The sequence below is a fragment of the Xyrauchen texanus genome, chromosome 45, assembly GCF_025860055.1.
Source record: "Xyrauchen texanus isolate HMW12.3.18 chromosome 45, RBS_HiC_50CHRs, whole genome shotgun sequence".
Taxonomy (NCBI): Eukaryota; Metazoa; Chordata; class Actinopteri; order Cypriniformes; family Catostomidae; genus Xyrauchen; species Xyrauchen texanus.
This window is the reverse complement of record NC_068320.1, coordinates 10,436,503-10,457,630: the sequence shown is the minus strand read 5'-3', so window position 1 is coordinate 10,457,630 and position 21,128 is coordinate 10,436,503. Positions and strand designations below refer to the sequence as shown.

General features: G+C 41.4%; 1 protein-coding gene across 7 annotated transcripts in view; it reads left to right on the top strand.

Moving 5' to 3' along the window:
- Positions 1–21,128, top strand: part of LOC127637310 (neuron navigator 3-like) — a 203,640-nt gene that overhangs the window by 56,652 nt on the left and 125,860 nt on the right. For all 7 annotated transcript variants that reach the window (XM_052118307.1, XM_052118306.1, XM_052118309.1 and 4 more), the window contains exons 2-3: positions 2,640–2,757; positions 11,665–11,717. In XM_052118307.1, coding sequence (XP_051974267.1) covers positions 2,640–2,757; positions 11,665–11,717 — 171 coding nt within the window. The remainder of the gene's footprint in view (positions 1–2,639; positions 2,758–11,664; positions 11,718–21,128) is intronic.

Below are 21,128 nucleotides of genomic sequence, written 5' to 3'. Positions count from 1 at the left end.
ATCTTTATTCAGCAGAACACAAATGAAGATTTTTAGAAGATGATAGAGCTCTGTCAGGTCCTTATAATGGAAGTACACGGGTGCCAGCAATATGACTGTCAAAAAGTCACATTTAGGCAGCATAAAAGTTATCCACAAGTCTCCAGTCGATCAATGGATGTCTTCTGAAGCAAATCGATACATTTGTGTAAAAAAAAAAAAAAAAGATAATTAAAGTGTTATTAACTTTTAAAAAGCGCTTCCTCCTAGCAGCTGACGCAAAGCGTGGCATAAGCGTATCGGCGAGTTCCTGCGAGAATTCGTAAGCGTGCTTATTTACAACAGAGGAACTAACATCAGGTGAGAGTTCTGCCATTTTCACATTAGAGCCCTGGATGGAAGCGCTGATTTAAAGTTAAAAACGTTTTAATTATCTACTTGTTTCTTACATAAACCTAATGATTCACTTCAGAAGACATTCACTGAATGACTGGAGTCACATGGATTACTTTTATGGAGTTGTCTAGGTCAGTGTGGGTTGTAGCTTTGAGAAGCTCTGTTTCAGGAGCTACAGAAGAGACTTGATCCAGACCCACACTATTCTGGGACTGATCACTTTAATGTGATCACAAGGACAGAGTCAGATTCCAATTCATTTACTGAACTCTAATTGAAGCTTCACAATGTGTTTCAGATGTTTGTATAGTTTATTATTGTCATATTCTGTATATTTCATGTTTTCCTTTTAAATAAATATATTTTAACCCAATTATTGTCTCAACATTTATGATGTGTCAACATTGATTAAAGACCTGTAATAAGAGGCATAAGCTAAATGCTGTTTGTTTAACCAATACAATTAAAGCCAATGCATGCAGTGGCCCAATAGCTGTTAAGATTTAGGGATGTGCTAAATAAATCGTAACTAATAAAATTAAAGATTGTCAAGATTTAAGGGTAGGTTACGTTTAAGGGCAGCCGATCCAGTTTGAGATATGATGACCAGAATGGGTGACCATTTTTTCTAGAAGGTGAGAAATGCAAATGTGACTCGGGTCACCTGACATACAATTTAAGGGGATTACTTACCATGACAACAAATGGCCATAACTCGGATGTCACTATACATCCGAAGTGGTATATAATACGGGCCTGTGGAATTTGAGACTCCGGGCCAGTAGATTTCTGAATATATCTGAAATTCAGACATTTATACAGGAGTCTACTAGTCCGGAAGGAGCTCTTTTCATGCAGTGTGAGGTAGGGAGGTCTGATTCCCCCAAACAAAGTCAAAAAAAGTTTTTTTTTTAAAACTTCAAATAAACATGCCGCCAAATAGGTCACGCTCACCTCACAAGGTAAACATAGCAACACTAGGCTGCTGTGCCATTTTCAATTAGAAGCAGTATAGGAGGGTACATAGACAAAATAAGAATCATCCTAATTTATTACATTATTATAGATTTTATTATCACTAATACAGGAGTGTTTGGTTTTAAAAATCTAAGATAGTTAGCATTTCGCTAATTGTGCTAAAGGGCAGCTGAAGACAGTTTTAACTGTGCAAGATGAATCTCAACAGATTACACCTTGAAAATTACGAAACTAAATTCCTTTTCAAAATGTTGAAACCCCCCTTAAAACATTGTATCATTTACACACTGTTGTGAAGCTTGAAGTAACTTAACCCTAGCCCCATCCAGGCAGCTACATTAGCAAGAGGATGTGACCGCTGAGAGTGTCCCATTCCACTGGGGTTCTTTTACTTGGGCGGGAAATGGAAAACCCTTGTGCAATGAGATCTAATTTTGGGATAATGAAACAGCAGAGCTTTAAGATTTGCGACATGACATTTTAAGAGGGCAGAGGAAGGACCCCTGAGGAAAACCATATCCAACAAATCTTTTAGACACATTAGTTAGACGCTAGGGGGTTGCATTTGTTCGAAATGGACCAGGTATATTAAGTAATAAATAAGCACTTCTGTTTAGTGTTCCCCACATGCTGTTTTCAGTTTTTTGCCATTTCACTTCTGGTGCTAGTTTTAAACTGTTATTGTAGAACTTGTGCTGTATCAAATTTAAACACTTTAAAGTATATTTTGTAGCTGAAGGCTCGTTGACTGGTACCTTTAGAGCCAAATTAGCCCTCTCTAAAGTTAATTTGTGAAAGAGAAGTACGATCCATATAAGCTACATATGATTAAATGGATCAGCACTACTGCAGTGTCATTTAAGTGCTGGATTATATCCACTAGAAACTACCAGATCATCTATTACAAGTGCAGAGTGCTGATTTAGTTTTTATTAAACTAATCTTAACATATCTATACTCACACTGGCTGCTTTGGTGGCCAATTTGTTTTTCAGGAGGAACTGTATTTGACAAAACTGCTGTTTGTACCAATTACACTCTATATAACTACAAATTGTGTTAGATCCTGTTCCCGTTCATTTATCACTTATTTCTTTGTGTCACCCATAGTGTTTGTTTTTCTTTGAGATGTTCATGTCATGACTGAGTCTCTTCAACAAACGAGAGTCAGACCACATATAAAGAAGTTAAGAAAACTGTCAATGTCTTAGCTTCTTACCTTCTTAGGTCATAAATCTTCATTATTCTTCCATCCTTATCAGAATCTTGTCTCTTGTCCCCTGTAGATCTATACTGATTGGGCGAACCATTACTTGGCCAAGTCTGGCTGCCCGAGGCTTATTAAGGACCTGACTCAGGACATACCCGATGGAGTTCTGCTGGCAGAAATCATCCAGATAATAGGTGAGAGCACACGGAGACTTTTGAAGCTGTGTTATTGAGGACCTCTCATAGATGCAATTGTTTTCATACTAAGATCATTTACTTAACCCTGCCCTATTGGCATTTTTAGATTTAAAGCAAAACATTATTTGACCAATTTATGAGCCTTTCAAATAGTGAGGACCACTGAAAATCTCCTGTCAAGTTAGATTTTGACATGTTCTACTGTATTTCTGAGGACGCTTTCAAATATTTGGCACCACTGTAGAGGTCTACACAGGCATTAAGTTGAAGCTTGCCTCCATGGTTACCAACATAGTTCAATGTTTTGGTGTTTTCTGAAACCATAAATAACATTTAACAAACATTCACAAACTGCATCGCAAAGTTGTGCTGTTGGAGCTACAGCTTTCCACCAGTGGTTTTAAGCATAGTTCCTTGTTAGTCTGCTGTGTGAACATAATTTTAATTTGCTGAGGCTGCTATATCTTTTATTCCATATATATATTTTATTACAACATATCATATATATATATTAATATGAAGCTTGAACCCAACCCAAAAATGCAAAAGCATCAAAAGTCAACTATGGTCGCAGCCTCTATGGTTACCAACATAGTTCAATGTTTTGTTGTTTTCTGAAACCGTAGTTTTAACAAACATGTGCAAACTGCACCGCAAAGTTCTTCACACAGCACAGTTAAAAATATGTAAAATATATAAATATACACACTGGTGGCCAAACTTTTGGAATAATGTACAGATTTTGTTGTTTCGGCAGGAAATTTAGTTCTTTAATTCACCAAAGTGAGATTCAACTGATCACAAAGTATAGTCAGGACAATACTGATGTAAAAAACAGCACCATCGCTATTTGAAAAAAGTCATTTTTTATCAAATGTAGATAGACCCCATTTGCAGCAGCCATCACTCCAACACCTTATCCTTGAATAATCATGCTAAATTGTTAATTTGGTACTAGAAAATCACTTGCCATTATATCAAACACAGTTGAAAGCTATTTGGTTTGTTAAATGAAGCTTAACTTTGTCTTTGTGTTTGTTTTTGAGTTGCCACAGTATGCAATAGACTGTCATGTATTCAGGTCAATATTAGGTCAAAAATGTCAAAAAATAAATTAATTGGGCTTTCCAAATTGGGAAGAAAAGGGGAGAAAAAATAAAAAAGAGAATGCGTTTAAACATGCATGGCTTCTGACAGAGAACACAGCTTCTGTGTTTATGTCAATGCAAAAAGTTAAGTTCTTCTATGTTTTTGAAAAGTGCATATGTGCTCAAGTGCATCAGGTGAACCCCAAAGTCAGATGTAAAGGGAAACCGAATCGGTTACCTTACGTAACCTCGGTTCTCTCTAGAAGAGGGAATGAGTATTGCGTAAGCTAGCTTACGCTACGGGAAAGATTCATCTTTTCTGAGATATTGAAGCCAAAAAATTATCCTTAATTTTGTATCCATTGTCAACGCAGTGCAGCAACTGCATACCTTGAGCGGGCTAGCTAGCGAGCTCATAGGTTGCTCTGCGGCAACTGCTGCAGCCTATAGACGAACTTGAGTGAACTTGTGTCCAATGACAGGCGCCCGCGGCGTCACTGTATCAAAGCCCGCCAAAATGGGCGTGGCTAGAGTGCATATAAGCGTAAGTTCGTAGGCTGGAACCCTGGTTTTCATTGAATGAAGCGAAAATCGCTCGTGGCACGAGCACGGCCGGCTACGCAATACTCGTTCTCTCTTCTAGAGAGAACCGAGGTTACGTAAGGTAACCGATTCGTTCTCTTACGAGAGGTTCTCTCGTATTGCGTAAGCTAGCTTACGCTCACGGGAACCCATTGTCAACGCCGTCGCGCTCAAGCATCCACTGCATGAGCCCCGGGGTGGGGGACCCGGGGGAGCCCTTGTGAGTGGGGGGAATAATATTTGGCCGGCAAGAGTGCGGGCCAGTGTGTGTGTAATACATAAGCACGTAGTGGGAAGGAAAAGACAGAGCGGCGGTGCCGGTCTGTGTGGAATGTGTCCCATCAGTGCAGCTCATCAGGGGAGCTGTAGCGTATTAAACCGCTAGTAGTTTTGCCTGCAGGGCGGGCACTTCCAGATTGTAAAATCTGACAAAGGTGGAGGGGGAATCCCAGCCCGCTGCCACACATATGTCGTGAATGGAAATCCCGCTGGACCATGCCCACGAGGAGGCCATGCCTCTAGTGGAGTGAGCCCTAATGCCTAACAGGCATGGTAGGTCTTTTGACACGTACGAGGCAGCAATAGCGTCCACTATCCATCTAGACAGTGTCTGTTTCGAGGCGGCGAAACCTTTGGTGCGCCCTCGAACTAAACGAAAAGCTGCTCAGAGCGCCTGAAAGAGGCGGAGCGCGCAGTATACAATCTCAGTGCTCTGACTGGGCAAAGGAGATTGGCATCGCGTTGCTATCGGATGCTGGCAGCGCCGATAGGGAAATGATTTGTGCTCTGAAAGGAGTACCGATCACCTTGGGGACATAGCCATGTCTAGGCTTTAAAATGACCTTGGAGTCACTTGGTCCAAACTCAAGACACGCAGCTGACAGACAGCGCGTGAAGGTCTCCCATATGTTTAACTGATGACAGGGCAGTCAGAAAACGGTTTTGAATGAAAGGTATTTCAAATCCACGGATTGAAGCGGTTCGAAAGGGGGCTTTCATAGCTCGAGAACTACGGAAAGATCCCAGATAGGAACCGATGGGGGCGCGGGGTTCATCCTTCTAGCTCCCTGAGGAAGCGGATGACCAGCTCGCTTTTTTCCCAGTGACTGGCCGTGCAGGGGTTCAGCGAACGCCGTGATGGCCGCCACGCTACACTTTGAGCGTGGATGGGGATCTGCCCTTATCCAGCAGTTCTTGTAAAAACACGAGCAGCTGACGTACACCCCACATGTCCATGGGTCCAGGTCTCTGTCGGTGCACCATTTTGAAAACACAGACCATTTGGACGCATAGAGTCTTCTCGTGGAAGGGGCTCTAGCGTGTATGATAGTGTTTATTACTCCTGGCAAAGTGACGGGTAGTCGCTGATCACCCACGCTGCAGCGCCCAGTGCTCTGGGTGGGGATGCCAGATCGTGGCGCGAGCTTGAGAGAGGAGATCTGCTCTCACTGGAATGGGCCACGGGGCTGTCAGTGACAGCTGCGTAATCTCCGGGAACCATGTCTGATTCTCCCAGCGGGGCTATGAGGAGCACCGAGTGACGCGCTTCCCTGATCCTCTGCATTACCTGTGGCAATAGCGCAGACGGGAGGGAAGGCGTAAGCGGGCGGTTGGGCCAGTCCTGGGCCAGCTGCCCTCGCTGAGAAAAATACTGGGCAGTGAGAGTTCTCTTCTGACGCAAAGAGGTCTATCTCTGCTCTGCCGAATATGCTCCATAACTTCTGGACTGTTTGAGCGTGCAGGGACCATTCCCTGGGGAAATATTGTCTCTGGACAGTCTGTCTGGGCCGTCGCTCAGGTGGCCTGGCACGTGCATCGCCCTCAGCGAGCGCAGGTGGCACTGGGACCAACTCAGTATGCGTTTTGTCAGATGGAAGAGGTTCCTGGATCTGACACCGCCCTGACGGTTTAGATAGGATACCACAGATCTGTTGTCCGAACGGACCAGGACGTGGTGACCCTGAATGACCAGGAGGAAGCGCACGAGCCGCACTTGACCGCTATCATTTCCAGACAATTTATGTGAAGGAGCTTTTCCTGAACTGACTATAGGCCAAAACCGGAGAGCCCTCGCGAGACCACGCCCCAACCCATGTTGGACGCCGCCTGTCGAGATGGCTTTTCGGCGAGATACAGCTCCCATCGTCACTCCCCGCTGATACCATTCGCCACTGCCCAGGGCTGCAGAGCTGAGATACAGGTCTGAGTCACTCTGATCGGCTGGCGCCCGTGGCCCAAGCCCGGCGAGACGCTGGTGTTTAGCCAATGCTGAAGCGGGCGATGCACAGTAAACCCAGCTGAAGTACTGCTGCGGCTGAGGCCATGTAACCTAGCATTCTCTGAAATTTTTTCAGAGGCGTGAGGCTGTTCATCTGAAAGGACGCGGCTAGTCGCTGAACATGGCGCTGCGCTGTGTAGATAAGTGAGCCATCATCGCCATGGAGTCTAGTTCTATTCCAAGGAAGGAAATTGCCTGACTGGGCTGTAGTGAGCTCTTGGTCCAATTGACTGCAAGACTCAAACTGTTCAGATGACTGAGGAGAACTGTCCTGTGAGACAGAAGCTCCGTATGTGACTGTGCCAAAATCAGCCAATCGTCCAAATAGTTCAGAATTCGCAAGCCCTGACTCCGCGAGGGGTGCGAGCGCCGCGATCCATGCACTTCGTGAAAGTACGGGTGCTAAAGACAGGCCGAACGGAAGGACGGTGTATTGATAAACCTGGCCGTCAGGCGTAATCTCAAGAATGGCCTGTGACGGGGATTTATCTGAATCTGAAAGTAGGCATCTTTCAGATCGAGAGAAATAAACCAGTCCCCCTGGCGCACATGCGCGAGGAGTTTCCTGATTGTAAGCATTTTGAACAGTCTTTTTGCAAGCACCTTGTTCAAAACCCTGAGATCTAATATTGGTCTGAGGCCGCCGTCTTTCTTGGGCACACAGCGAGCTGAACAGAATGTGTGAGCGCGCTTACTGTGCTTATGCATGACTGCTCGCAGACAGCAGGGACAGGCTGTTCTGTGAGTGACTTCCCGATTGAGGTGAATGGGGGTGAAGAGTCACATCTGTGAAGTGATGCGCGAGCATAGTCACGGGCATGGGACTTACATACAGAGAGGTGTTTGCTGGCTGTGTGACAGAGCGGACAGAGAAGGGACGCGCGCACGGATTCGTGGGCGCGTTTATTGACTAACACTCGAGCTGGCTGTGCCTGCTTTATGTGAGTGGGCTCTGATAGGGACACGGGAAGTGTAATGCTTGTGTGTAGGGGTGAACACTGGACTGTGGGCACATTTTCTACACATAAGGCATGTTTGCTTTTCACAAGATTTCTTTGGGTCGCCGTGAAAACGGCATTTGAGTGCAGGCAAGCGGGCAGTATCACCGGCTTGTTGGCTGCTGAATCCACCACTGCAGTAGCCTGAGAGAAGGGACTGACAGGGGCTAAGCTTTGACGGTGGTCCGCCGCGGCGGACTGAGCCGTCGTTTCCTTAACAAAGCTAGGATGACTTCGGTTGCTCAGGTTTCAGCGCAATCTTAGGCCGAGGCCTACGGGGGGCGGCGGTCTGCGGCAGCTGTCTGAGCGCGTTCTAGGGCGGCCACCCTGTCAACGCTGAGAAGTCTGGCTTTGCTGAGCTGGGCGCTGTGAAGAGGCTCGTGCAGGAGGCTGGTCACGTGGGCGGCCTGCAGAGGAGCTAGCGCGACGAGGCAGGAAGAGATTCATGGCTTGGGTGGCTTTCTGGACTTCCGAGAAACGGTCAACAATGCCACTCACCGCGGAACCGAAGAGACCGGACGGAGAGAGCGGCGCGTTGAGGAACGTGGAGCGTTCAGCTTCTCCCATGTCAGCTAGCATTAGCCATAGGTGTCTCTCGGTCACAGTCAGCGCGGCCATGCACTTTCCTAGGGCTTGAGCTGCAGCTTTGGTGGCGCGAAGGGCGAGATCCGTCGTGCTCCTTAGATCTGAAACAGCCTCTGGGTGCCTGCCTTTCTCATCCCACTCTCGTAGAAGGTCCGCTTGGAGGATCTGTAAAATGGCCATGGAATGCAGAGCAGATGCGGCTTGGCCGGCAGCGGCATAGGCTCGTCCAACACAGGCGGAAGTAGTTCTGCAGGCCTTAGACGGGAGCACTGGCTTAGACCGCCATCTCGCGGAGAGCGGGCAAAGGTGTGCTGCTACCGAATCCTCGACCGGGGGGATGGAAGACTAGCCCCTCTCGGTGGCGCCGTCCACCGAAGCAAGAGAGGTGGAGACATGGGATCGGTTCCTGGCCGAGAGAGGTGCATTCCACGATTTAGAGAGTTCGGCGTGGAGTTCCTGCAGGAAGGGAGCGGCCTGGGCTGCGGGCGCCGCACGGCGACGGCTCTGAAGAAAGCAGCCGTCGAGTCTGTTGGGAGCCTGCTCAGAGGGCGGTGACCACTCGAGCCCGAGGCGGTCGACGGCCTGTGTGAGGAGGCGCGTTAGTTCTTCCTCGACTCCGGTGCGGGTCCTGCTGGATTCCTGGGCCGAGGAGGAGGCTTGGGAGCCTGACCACTCCTCGCTGTCCGAAGCCATGATGGAACAGCAGCCCTTATCCTCCGCCTCGTCATCCGAGATGGCAACAGTGCGGCCGCTCGGCGGCAACTGTGCGTCCCGGGGGGGGGCGGGGAGGGTGAACGCGAGGCTCGAGGGAGAGGCTCTGGCGAGGTAGTCGCTTCTAACACCAGTTCCGGCAGCCTTTGGGAGCGGCGCTTTTTTCTGCGCGGTGAAACGAAAGGCGGCGCGGCGGCTTCGGTTTTGAGTGCTTCGAGTCGAGCCCGCAGGGTCGACATCGGAAGCTCCTCGCAGAGGTCGCATCCGCCGTCAGCGAGGGCGAGCTCTGCATGTTCCAGTCCCAGGCAGAGAGCGCATATGAGGTGGCGGTCTCCGGCGCTGAGAGGGGCGGTGGTGCGTGGCATCTTTAAAAAGACGCTCGTTGCTCTTTTTGTGAAGTTCGCTGAGGAATTAGCTTGCTCTAAAAAGGATACGTCGCCGAATGGCGTAGCTCGCAGGACGGCTGAAGGTGGCGAAGACGGCCGGCTTCTTCGAGTGCTGTCCAAGCTTGCTAGATGCCCCTCGAACGGCGACGCGGCTTCTGCAGTTCAGAGATGCGAAGAGCTTCACTGAATAGATGAAAATCAGGGTTCCAGCCTACGAACTTACGCTTATATGCACTCTAGCCACGCCCATTTTGGCGGGCTTTGATACAGTGACGGCGCGGGCGCCTGTCATTGGACGCAAGTTCACTCAAGTTCGTCTATAGGCTGCAGCAGTTGCCGCAGAGCAACCTATGAGCTCGCTAGCTAGCCCGCTCAAGGTATGCAGTTGCTGCACTGCGTTGACAATGGATCCAAAATTAAGGATAATATTTTGGCTTCAATATCTCAGAAAAGATGAATCTTTCCCGTAGCGTAAGCTAGCTTACGCAATACGAGAGAACCTCTCGTAAGAGAACCGACTATTTCAGTGCAATCATCTGTCACATTACTTTCATGTCTTCGGCAGCTTTCGTGCAGTAAGCAGCATTCTGGTGTATGTGTAAAGTAGCTATTACATTTTGATATCCTCAGAAGTTATTACTCCACCCCCCGCGTACCGTCATTAATGACAGCTCTGTATTGTTGAACCAACAGAGTTCGAACTGTGGTTGTGCGGCATAGTTATGGTTTCAGGAAACAGTCATGACTAGCTAGTTAATTTCTCAAATGATGCATCATACTATGGTGGTTCAGCAGTGAGTTAGGTAGTTGTACGGGAAACCCCTGAATGGTACAGTTAAAGTTTTAGCTTAAAAATCTCTGAAAACATTTGTTAATGCAAAAAAAGTGCATGAGCTCATTAATGAAAAAAGTTACATTACATGTGATAGCATTCATATTTACATTAACAAATGATCTGTTAATAATGATATCAAGTTAAAATCGTTTGAAGATGCTGAAAAGTATAAGGGTGTTCAGCAATGCAATTTTTATACCATTTGAATTTACATTACATAAAGTTTCACAGTTCAATATTTTATGTTAGTTAAATTCATTTTAAAACACTTAATAGCATATTATCTTATATTTCTAACTATTTGAATTTCCATGAACTAACAATCTGTTAAGCATTATGTAATGTTAAAGTGTAAAAGTCATATAATGTTAAAGTCATTAGTAAACATTTACAAACGTATTATCTCATACTTCTAACTTTTTTTATATATTTGAATATACATTAACTAATGATCTGTTAAGCTTTATATACTGTTTATTAATGATTTATTAATGAAAGTTATTATAAAGTTTACCTATGTAGTAATAATAATAGGAATATTAATAATAACACACATATATATATATTTATTATTATTAGATTTATATATATTGTTTTATTTTTTTTATTTAATAACTAACAAACCCGACCCAATCCTGAGGTTTTTCAAGCTACTTGAAAAACTAACAGGAACAAATAGCGAGTTGTCTGGTCCGGTCAGGCTCAGGTCAGGTAGCAGACCTCTACACAAATGTAGCCAAACCTATCAAACCTACCAAATCTATGCTGTCTATTGAGGATGTCCTCAAATGTCTCCAAAGGGAGATTCTATCAAATATAGCTCACTTTCGTTGACAGTTTTGTCCCTAAACTATAAATTGGTAATGCACACACATTCACATAGTGCAGACTAATACATTTTACAGTTCATTTGGGTGGGTGGGTGGGGGGGGAGTATAAAACACAACTACTTAAAATACTGCACTTTAAGCTATTATGCTCATGACAAACTGAATAAGACACTGTAGAAATCATCAACATGAGAATTGAGCACTATTTCTGCACTATTAAAGCATGTGTCTCCCATGTGTTCACTTTATGGAGCCCAGAGTGGATTGTGCTATGTGTGTATGTGTGTGTCAGTCTGTCTTTTTTATTTTTCCTTTTTTCCCCTCTGTTTTCCTCTCCTCTGGGCTGTCCTGAAACTTTATTATGAACCTCCAGCATACAATGGCAGATTCTATGTCACAAACTCACAACCGACAGCTGATGAATTAACAGCCGTTCATTTTCTCAGCATTTTCTCTCAGACTGAAAACATACATGCACTCATTCACACACTCTCACACAATGCATTGCTGACCCTAACAGAATTTCTTGGACAGAGAGGACAGAGGTTGTGGTGTGTTTGTGATTTGTAAGTGTGCTGCAGAGTTTTAACTCTGCAATCTCTTTGTTTCAGCTAATGAGAAGGTTGAAGATATTAACAGTTGCCCCAAGAGCCATTCTCAAATGGTAAGTGTCTTGTTTAATGTATTTAACTTGTTAATTCAGAATGCTTGCATATTAATTATTAAATTTTCACTATTTGTGATTACACACTTGTTAAAAGACCAAATTATGGTTGCTGCTTTCTAGAAAACTTTCTTTTATCCATGCATGCTTTAATACCAGCTGTGTCAAAAAATTACTTTGTCACCTGCCAGGTGACTTGAGAAAATGTACCACCAATGAAAAGTTTAACAGTTCTTTCTGGTCTTGAAACTGTACTTTGCATTGTTATTATTATTATTGAATATATATAAATATACACACAGTACTGTGCAAAAGTCTTGGTGTTTCACAAAAGAATTTGTCTTAAGATGGTTATTTATATCTTCAGCTTTAGTGTGTCAATAGGAAATATAAATGTTAGACTCCCAAACATTACTTTTGCAAACAGAAAAGATTAGAATAAAAGAACAGGGATCCCTGCAACAGATGGCATGGCCCCCACAGAGCCTTCCACTGAACATCTTGTCAGTCTGAGATTATATAAAGAGACAGAAGCAATTGAGACAGCCGAAAAAGATAGAAGAACTGTGATGAATTCTCCATGAAGCATGGAACATCCTATCTGCCAACAACCAAGATAAACTGTGTCCAGGTTTTCTAGTAGAAGTGGTGCTGTTTTAAGGTAAAGGTGGTCACACCTAATATTGATTTAGCTTTTTTTATATTTACTGGACTTTGTATGAAATTAAGTGATAAATTAAAAATAATTATGTAATTTTTTTAAGACATCCTTACTATGCAAAATGTTTCACAAGTGCCTAAAACTTTTGCACAGTACAGGATGCATGTGTATGTATGAGTGAATATATATATATATATATATATATATATATATATATATATATATATATATATATATTCACTCATACATACACATGTATGTGTATATTCACATGTACATTTTCACTCACTTACATGATCACACTTACATGAGCATGGGTTAGACTATTATTTTTACAATTCAACTTAAAAATTTAATATGCTGAAGTTCCTAATAAAGCTGCTTGCGACTTAGTAGTTTTATTGGTACCACTTTACAAAAAGATTTCATTAATTTACATTAGTTAATGCATTAGGTGTCATGAACAAACAATTAACAATATATTTTGACATAATTTATTAATCATTATGTTAGTCAATAAAAATACAATTGTTATTTGCTAGTTCATGTTAGTTCATAGTGCATTAATTAATGTGAACAGTTAACTGTGATGTTAAAAAACATTAGATTTAAAAAATGTATTACTATATGTTGATGCTTAATAAGTATTGTTCACTTATTTCATGTTAATTAATGTTGCTAACTTTAAAAAATGGAACCTTATTGTTAAGTGTTATAATTTTTATTTTTTTTTATATTTACAAAATTTTTATAATAAAGTTTTACTAAAATGTAAAGCTTGCTAAGTGTTAATTTGGACCACGTATAAAAAAATATATGTCTTAAAAGCATTATTATTGAAACGCTTAAAACATTTTCACACCAAATCTGTGACAATTTTACGAGACAAACTCCGACGAAAGGTCTATTCACACATAATCTGTAAAAAATTACAAAAACATATTTTTTTTATCCCTGTACAGTAGTAGCGCTTGCTGTTCTACAAACATATATACTTATTTTATGCATAGACCCTTTAGCATTCAGCTGGCAATGTTAGGGATTCATATATTGAATGCTGTTAAAGTATTTATTTACTTAATTTGGGATAACATTGTGGGTTTCATTGTGTTCTTTCCAGGATGTTGATGCATTAATTTATTGCAAAAGAAATAGCAGTGTGGTTCTGCAATTTGTTTGTCTATAGTAAAATATTGCATGTAAGTACAAACGAACTGCCGAACCAAATAGCAATGAGTGAGCTAAAGCGTCTGAATAAAGAGAAGGAATTATGAGTTTTTTCCTGTTCTAACAGAGAGAACCTGGGAAGCAGGAGTCAAAACCTCATCCAGATTATAAAATCTAACAAATATATACGGAGAGGACCACCCTGCCGCCATACAAATGTCCTCCATGTATTAAAGCATATGAGGATGCCATACTCCTCTTAGAATTGGCTCGAATACCATAGACTTTAAGCATTGCCGGGGAAACCACGGCCTGAAATGCTCCTGCAAAAAAAGTGCAGTGAACTAGATTTTCACCTCGCGCTGTACATCAAGAAGCAAAAATATGCCATTTTAATGGATAAAGCCTCCTATTTGATGAAGCTCTAGCATTTAGGATAGTATCAACCACAGCAGGGGATAACCCTTCATTCAAAAGTGCTAGCCATTGAGGGGCCATGTCCATAACTTCCACAAGTCCGTCCGGGGGTGCCAAATGCTGCCCTGAGCCTGAGACAACATGTCTGTTCTAATTGGAATCTCACAAGGCACTTTCTCCAGGATAGACTCCAGAGTCAAAAAACATACTTGAGATGGCCAAAACAGTGGCACTAACAGAATCCGAACCCGATCCTCCCGAACTCTGCAGAACCGCATCCAGCAGACTGAGCAGTGGAAATGTGTAAAGACGCTCTGTCAGCCACTGATACACTTTAAAAGCCGTATTCTCTCTGAGAAGGGGAATCTCCTCTATTACCCTTTTTCGAAGAGAGATTGAATTTCCTGAATCAAAAATGGTGCTTCTTGAACAGAAACATCTATAGGAACAATCCCATTGAATACTGGCATAGCCCGCCTGAATTGAATTACATAACCATGCTTTATCGTTTGAAATACTCAGTTCAAAATTCCCTTTAGGAGCTGCCAAGCCAACAGACGGGCAGCAAGAGGGATTGATGCATGGATCTTGCCTGCAGCACGACCTGTAACCACTAGATGGTGTGCTTGGTTTACTTTTGGCGACTGCCCAAGAATCAGCTTCACAGCTGGAGGGAAACCTTCACTCTTCCAATATTGTGGCTGGTTGAAGGGAATTTGATAATGTTTTTGACATTATTGTATTTAGACATAAATGATGAGTGCCCTGAAATGTATCACAGCAGGGACGTTGACAGAATAAAACGTTTCCCTGGTAATTTGAACAGGGAAAAGTATATGAACATTGGGGATAATTTTTTTTTTTGAGAAAACTTGTTCACCATAATGGCCCCAGCATTTTTTATGTGGGGACAACGTGTAGTGCTTATGTTCACTGTGTGTTGTGTACATTTGTGCTTGATGAACATCGAATTCCATTATGCATATCTCTAGACCCTTGGTCATGGAGACAGAGGCTGAATTCGGGATGCTTTTTTTATGTTCGCTCCCCAGCGCAAACTGCGCTGGGGGGAACTGAACCATATTCTGGCTTTCGGGTGTTCAAGGCGTGTACAATGGCGAACTCAACCCAATACTGTCTGAAGAGCAAGCAAGAACTACATAAATAAATTTGTACAGTCTGATTTTTTTCACTGAATAGGAGCTCACCCTTCGTTTTACTGCAAGTCCATCCGTCAGGCTCGCTTCTGGTGTCCTGCCAGCTGTTTAAAAGGGGCCTGGCCGACATCCAAACATCTACACAGATGCGCCTGTGATGCCAGGAATGAACGAGGACCCCAATCCTTCCGGAAGCTCGACACACATTAGAAAATTCCGAGGTAGATTGATTTGTATTCCTGGCTGAGTAAGGTTGATACTTTCAGGACTTTGAAATCTCATAATGGAGGTCTGGAGAAAAGGCAGAGGCTTACAAGGTGTAGCTGCGTGTTAGACTTCCAAGATCGATTTATGATCCTCCAACTGCATTTCATCTGGCCAGTTCTGGTGCCATTTAATAACCTCCAGCAACTTTGTATAAGTTACCGGACGTCTGGAAATCCAATCGCTAGGAGGCAAGTCTTCAACCTGGCCGCCAGTGAAACCTTTTGAATCTGACGGCGCCATAGACATGCTGTCCTCAGTGCTGAAGGAAACCACTATTCGGGCCTCAGGGCTAGGACTCAAGTGCCTGCGTATAAATTCCATTGGGGAACGTCGACAGAGAGAACCGTAGGCCAGCCTGTTGCTCAGTTCCCATCTCTTCACCATCTCTTCATCATATGGCTTGACCGAATTTCCAAAGGAGGCAGGAGAGCATCCTGACATTCATTAAATCACACTGCGGGCAGTCTAAACCCTCTAACGCGGCCTCCGCATGGCATGTCTTGACCGACGATAAACCATGTCCATGAAGGTAAGCACTTAAATTCCATCATGTGTTGCCACTCAAAAGGAGAATAATTATGATCCTTGCTTCGACAAGAGTCACTGGTACTACACATGATTGCCGTGAAAGCAAGCGCCTTTATGGAGCCTGTGACATAGCTCCCTAGGGGCATTGCTTAGGTGCCATCAGCCAATAAATTGGCATGATTGTATAAGGGCTTCAGACCATGTAACACACAGATGTGTCTCATAGCAATTACACAGCTTAAGTTCCTATTAAAGGGAACATTTTGGGATTGTTGGAAGAAGATTTGTCGGACCTGGTGCGAATAGCACCATGGGAATCCATTGTTCCGAGTCAAAAGCTTGTTCGGATCAAACATTCACACCAAAAAAGCAGGATATGTGTGAATAGGCATTTAGCCTTATGACAACCAAGCTAAACTTATTCATTGCTGTTGTCTGTGTAGGTAAAGTGAGATCCTGCATGTGTTTGCATTGTATTGCTGCTGTAGCACATTACAATAATTAAAATCTTCTAAACTGTACTACAATAAAGGCTTTAGTAGTCCCACAGGTCCCTTCTGCAAGAGAATGGACCAGCCGGGTGCTGGGCTATAACTCTTTGCATGTCAGTGAGTACAGAATTCTGGGATAGTATCTGTGGGGTATATCCCAATTCCCATATAGGTATGCTTGTCTGCTGTGTTTGTGGGAGGTGTAGTGTGTTTTATTGTTTTATTAAATGCCCATACTATAGGTCTTGCACCTGCTGCCAGTATGTGTGTGCACATGTATGTAAAGGTTTTACACTGAGGAAGTGTATCTACAAAGTGGCTGTAAATGTGAACTGTTTTAGAGAAGTTGAGGTTATAGAGGAATCTGACATTAAGATAATCACACACATACACACACTATACAGCAGCCAAGCTAAAGAGCAATTATCCAGTGTTGGCTGAATTCTCTGCCATTGCTCTGGTATTTTGTTTTTGGTTTTTGATTGATAGAAACATCACTGTGCAAAAACAGCATGGTCTATAGGATAGACTTGTTTGTGTGTTAAGAAAGAGGATAAAAACCAGCCTATCCTTGCCTCAGTCTGGTTAACGTGTTTAGGAATTAGCCTAATCTTTTATGCCCCTTTTCCTGTATTTGTTACTGTGTGGCAGTTAATATTAAGCCTACATCACATCTAGCCTCATTGCTCAGGAAGCAGGCAATTTGCCAATAAGAAATAATCAGTTATAACTATCACTTAGAACGGACATTCCTTATTGATTAGGACAAGATAGCCATCCATACATCGTTTGATGGAAATCAATAAAACATTACAACTTTAGCATTAACTGAAATGCTCGCTCACATCCATTAAAACCCACTGTTAAAAATGACTCAGTGTAAGACTTTAGTTTAAATGAGTGCAATTTTGGGTGCTTTCCCAAGCAATGAAGACGGTTGTTTCATTACATGTGTAATAAACTCTCTCTCATTGATCTGATTGGTCTCTTGGGGCTTAATTAAACTGGCATAAAGAAAGGCAGATAAATCACCCCCTGCAAGCAGTCTGTTCATTCACTTACTGACCCATATGAAAATGCTTCATGCAAGGTATGTTTCCTAAACTCATAAGGAATTGTTATGATTACAGTCGGTATAGAGTATAACAGTACCCACCCATCTTTTCAGCATTCTTGGTTACGGAAGTATTCTTCCCATTCATTTTTTTTTTCATTAGGATTTCACAAAATTATACATAAAAGATTGAATCCATGAACCAAACCATCCAGCTGAATCACAACATATGATATATATATATATATATATATATATATATATATATATATATATATATATATATATATATATATATTGATTTGAAGTTGTATAGAATCAATATATTTTAAGTATATTGAAAAATATTCATATATATATATATACAAATATGGAAGTAGTTTGGCAATGTAGGGAGACTGACATAATTTTGTCATTAGCAGTTTGTCCTGAAAGTGGGCGGTCGCTGTTGAGCTCTTTTGCCAAACATTTTTTGCAGTGATTATTTGATTGGTGGATGTTTTCATTTCGGGATTATGGGTAGTGTCTTTTTTTTTTTTTTACTAGTAATTCTGCAATTAAATGTGATTTAATGGGTCATGACACCCCAAAAAAAAATTTTTGAAGAGATTTTTATTTTGAAAGCAATGATAGCACTCATTATGTTTATTACAAAGGGGAAAGTGGTTATTCTTTCAGGTTTTCTTTTTAGCAATTTTGTTCTTCCAGTTTAAAAACATGCGTGGACGTTGTATTTTGGCTGTGCTATACAAAACCAGTGTTGGTTGTAATCCAATTACAAGGTAATTAGTTACTGTAATCTAATTATGATGTAATCCAATTATAAGGTAGTTACTTACTTTAATCTAATTACTTTTAGTCCAAAATTAGTCTAATGCATTCAATTTTAAATTCTTGTAATCAGATTACAGTTACTGACTTTCAATTAATATAATTGTGTAACAATGAACGAGAAAGAAATATAGATCTTATTTTGAATTTGTTGAGCAGAAAGGTGTCTTAGAAAGTAACTTAAATATAAAGTAATTAGTAATGTGAATACAAACATTCTACCTCTGCCAAACCTACAGCTCAGAAACAAGAAATCCAAACAGGCCCATAAAATCCCATTCAGCTGTATGTAAAGCTCCAGTATACTAATCTATATAATTCAAACTTTCCTTAATAAACCACATTGCAGCTCAAAATTCAACAGATGTGCAGGCACACAATTGTACTGTAATTCCAAGAATGGACTGTATAATGCTGGGGACTTGAAACCCTGGCTTATGCCCTTACAAAAACTGAAAAACAGTACCGGAACAAATGACCATGGTATTGCCATTTTTTTGGACAGTTGCCATAGCACTACCAAGTTTCTTTTTTATAAATTTTTTTTGGACATGTGCTCATTGTACTAAATTTTTTTTAGGACATATATCACGGTAGCGCAATGTAAATACCATGATGCGTGAATTTCAGTAACATTGTATATGTCAAAGTACTATGTTAGTACCATCTGATATTTTACCTTACTGCAGCAGTACTTTTTACAGTAAGGGTTAGGTTAAGGCTTTAATACCATAGACAGAGATGGCTCCCATCTGTCTGTATACATACACATACTGTTCTCAGTCTCAAACCTCCAGTGTCTCCTGCAGGTTTGAGTTTGTGGCCATTAGGAGAGGTTGACTCATCTGCTGCCTCTGTAGGTCGTATGAGAGGACATTTAAATGTATGTTATGGATAGTATAGTGGAAGTATCATCTGGGCTCCATCTGTTAGCAGTGCACAGGCTGACAGCTGAGGGATATACTCCTCTCTGAGCCCACAGACATTAGCATATCCCTCTGATGGCCCACCGCATTCACCTTCATCTGATTAATACGGCATCCGTCTGGCATTAACACACCATGCAGCTGTTCATTAGAGATTCCAGGCTCCTCAGCTGGTTTATTTAACTAGATATCAGCTTGTCCACATGACATCAAGATCAGTGGAACTGGTAAAGTTACTTCAAAAGGCTGGACTTTGGGACTTTATTAAATTAGTTGGTAACACATTATAATAACTTTTATTAATAAATCATTAGCAAACATTATATAATGCTTAACAGATCATTAGTTAACGTTTATTCAAATAGTTAGAAATATGAGAAAATGCACTCGTTAAAGGTGCTGTAAGCAATTTCAGCCATTCAACATCCACAAGACTGAGCAGTTGAATTAGCCACGGCCCCCTTTCCAAAACACTCTAAAGATCCCAAAAGAGCTTTATTGATACCGACATCGTGCAGAAATGGTTTTTAAAAACAACATCAGCAAAACAGCGCCCTCTACTGACAACTGTTATGAACAAAATGGCAAAAAATGACAACTAAGTCTCAATAATTCGCTGCAACTACAATACTTTGAGAACATGCAAGATGATTGACAGGTAGAAAGCATCATTGTCCGTGGTCCTTAGACACATTTTTGTTTACTGTTTACAGATTCTAGAGCTGTCACTGGCCTTGCACTGTTTAACATCTACAAACCATTTAAGAAATGTTATGTAATGATTAAAAGATTATTAGTTAATGTATATTTGAATGCTTACAAATGTCAAAGCTCATGCACTTTTTGCATTTGCAAAGGTTTTTAGAAATGTTATGTATTGTTAACAATTTCTCACTCAATTCATTGTTTATAAATTATTTAATAATATCAACTAATTAGTAACTAAGATCTGTAAAAGCCACAAATTTGTTGTTAGTTTGTTGTGGTATCTTTATAAATAATGTATAATCATTTGGGCGACACTTTAAAATAATGTTCCATTTGTCCATTTGAATAAAATGGTTACAGCATTTATAATTATGTGTTAATTTTAATTAATAAAAATACAATTGATCGTTGTTAGTTCATGCAACTTCATAGTGCATTATCTAATGTTAACAAACACACTTTTGAATTTAAAAATGCATAATTATATGTTGAATAATATCAAATATAACTGATAAATAGTTGTAACTTTGTATTGTGTACTGCAAAAACTATGAACAAATAATTAATAAATGGTTTGTAAAGATGTGTGAATATTTAAATCATGCTTGCATACCACAACACACAAATATCAAATGTGTGGTTTTTACAGACAGTGGTTGCTAATTAGAATAGAATAGAATCCTTTATTTTGGTCACACATTATACACACAGTTTTATGCATATATACAGTGAAATCTATTCGTTTTCATATATCCCAGCTAAGCTTGGGTCAGAGTGCAGGGTCAGCCATGATACGGCGCCCCTGGAGCAGATAGGGTTAAGGGCCTTGCTAAAGGGCCCAACAGTGGCATCTTGGTGGTGCTGTGGCTTGAACTCCCGACCTTCTGGTCAGTAACCCTGAGTCTCAACTGCTGAGCCACCACTGCAAAATGTAAAAAGTTAATATATGTATTGCATTGTGTTTGTTAATTATATATTAATTAAATTTATTATAAAGTATTATAAAGTTACCAATAGTTAGTTTTGTTAGGTAGTGTTCCAAAAGTCTTGTATGTCATTATCTGAGGTTAACACAACCTGGTCTCATAGAATCACATTACTATTCCAACATTTTAGCAAATATTATGTTTACCTGCCTTGTTGTACATATCGCATCTGTATCTTTATGAACTGAACACTAGATGCGCCAAAACAATTACTTTTA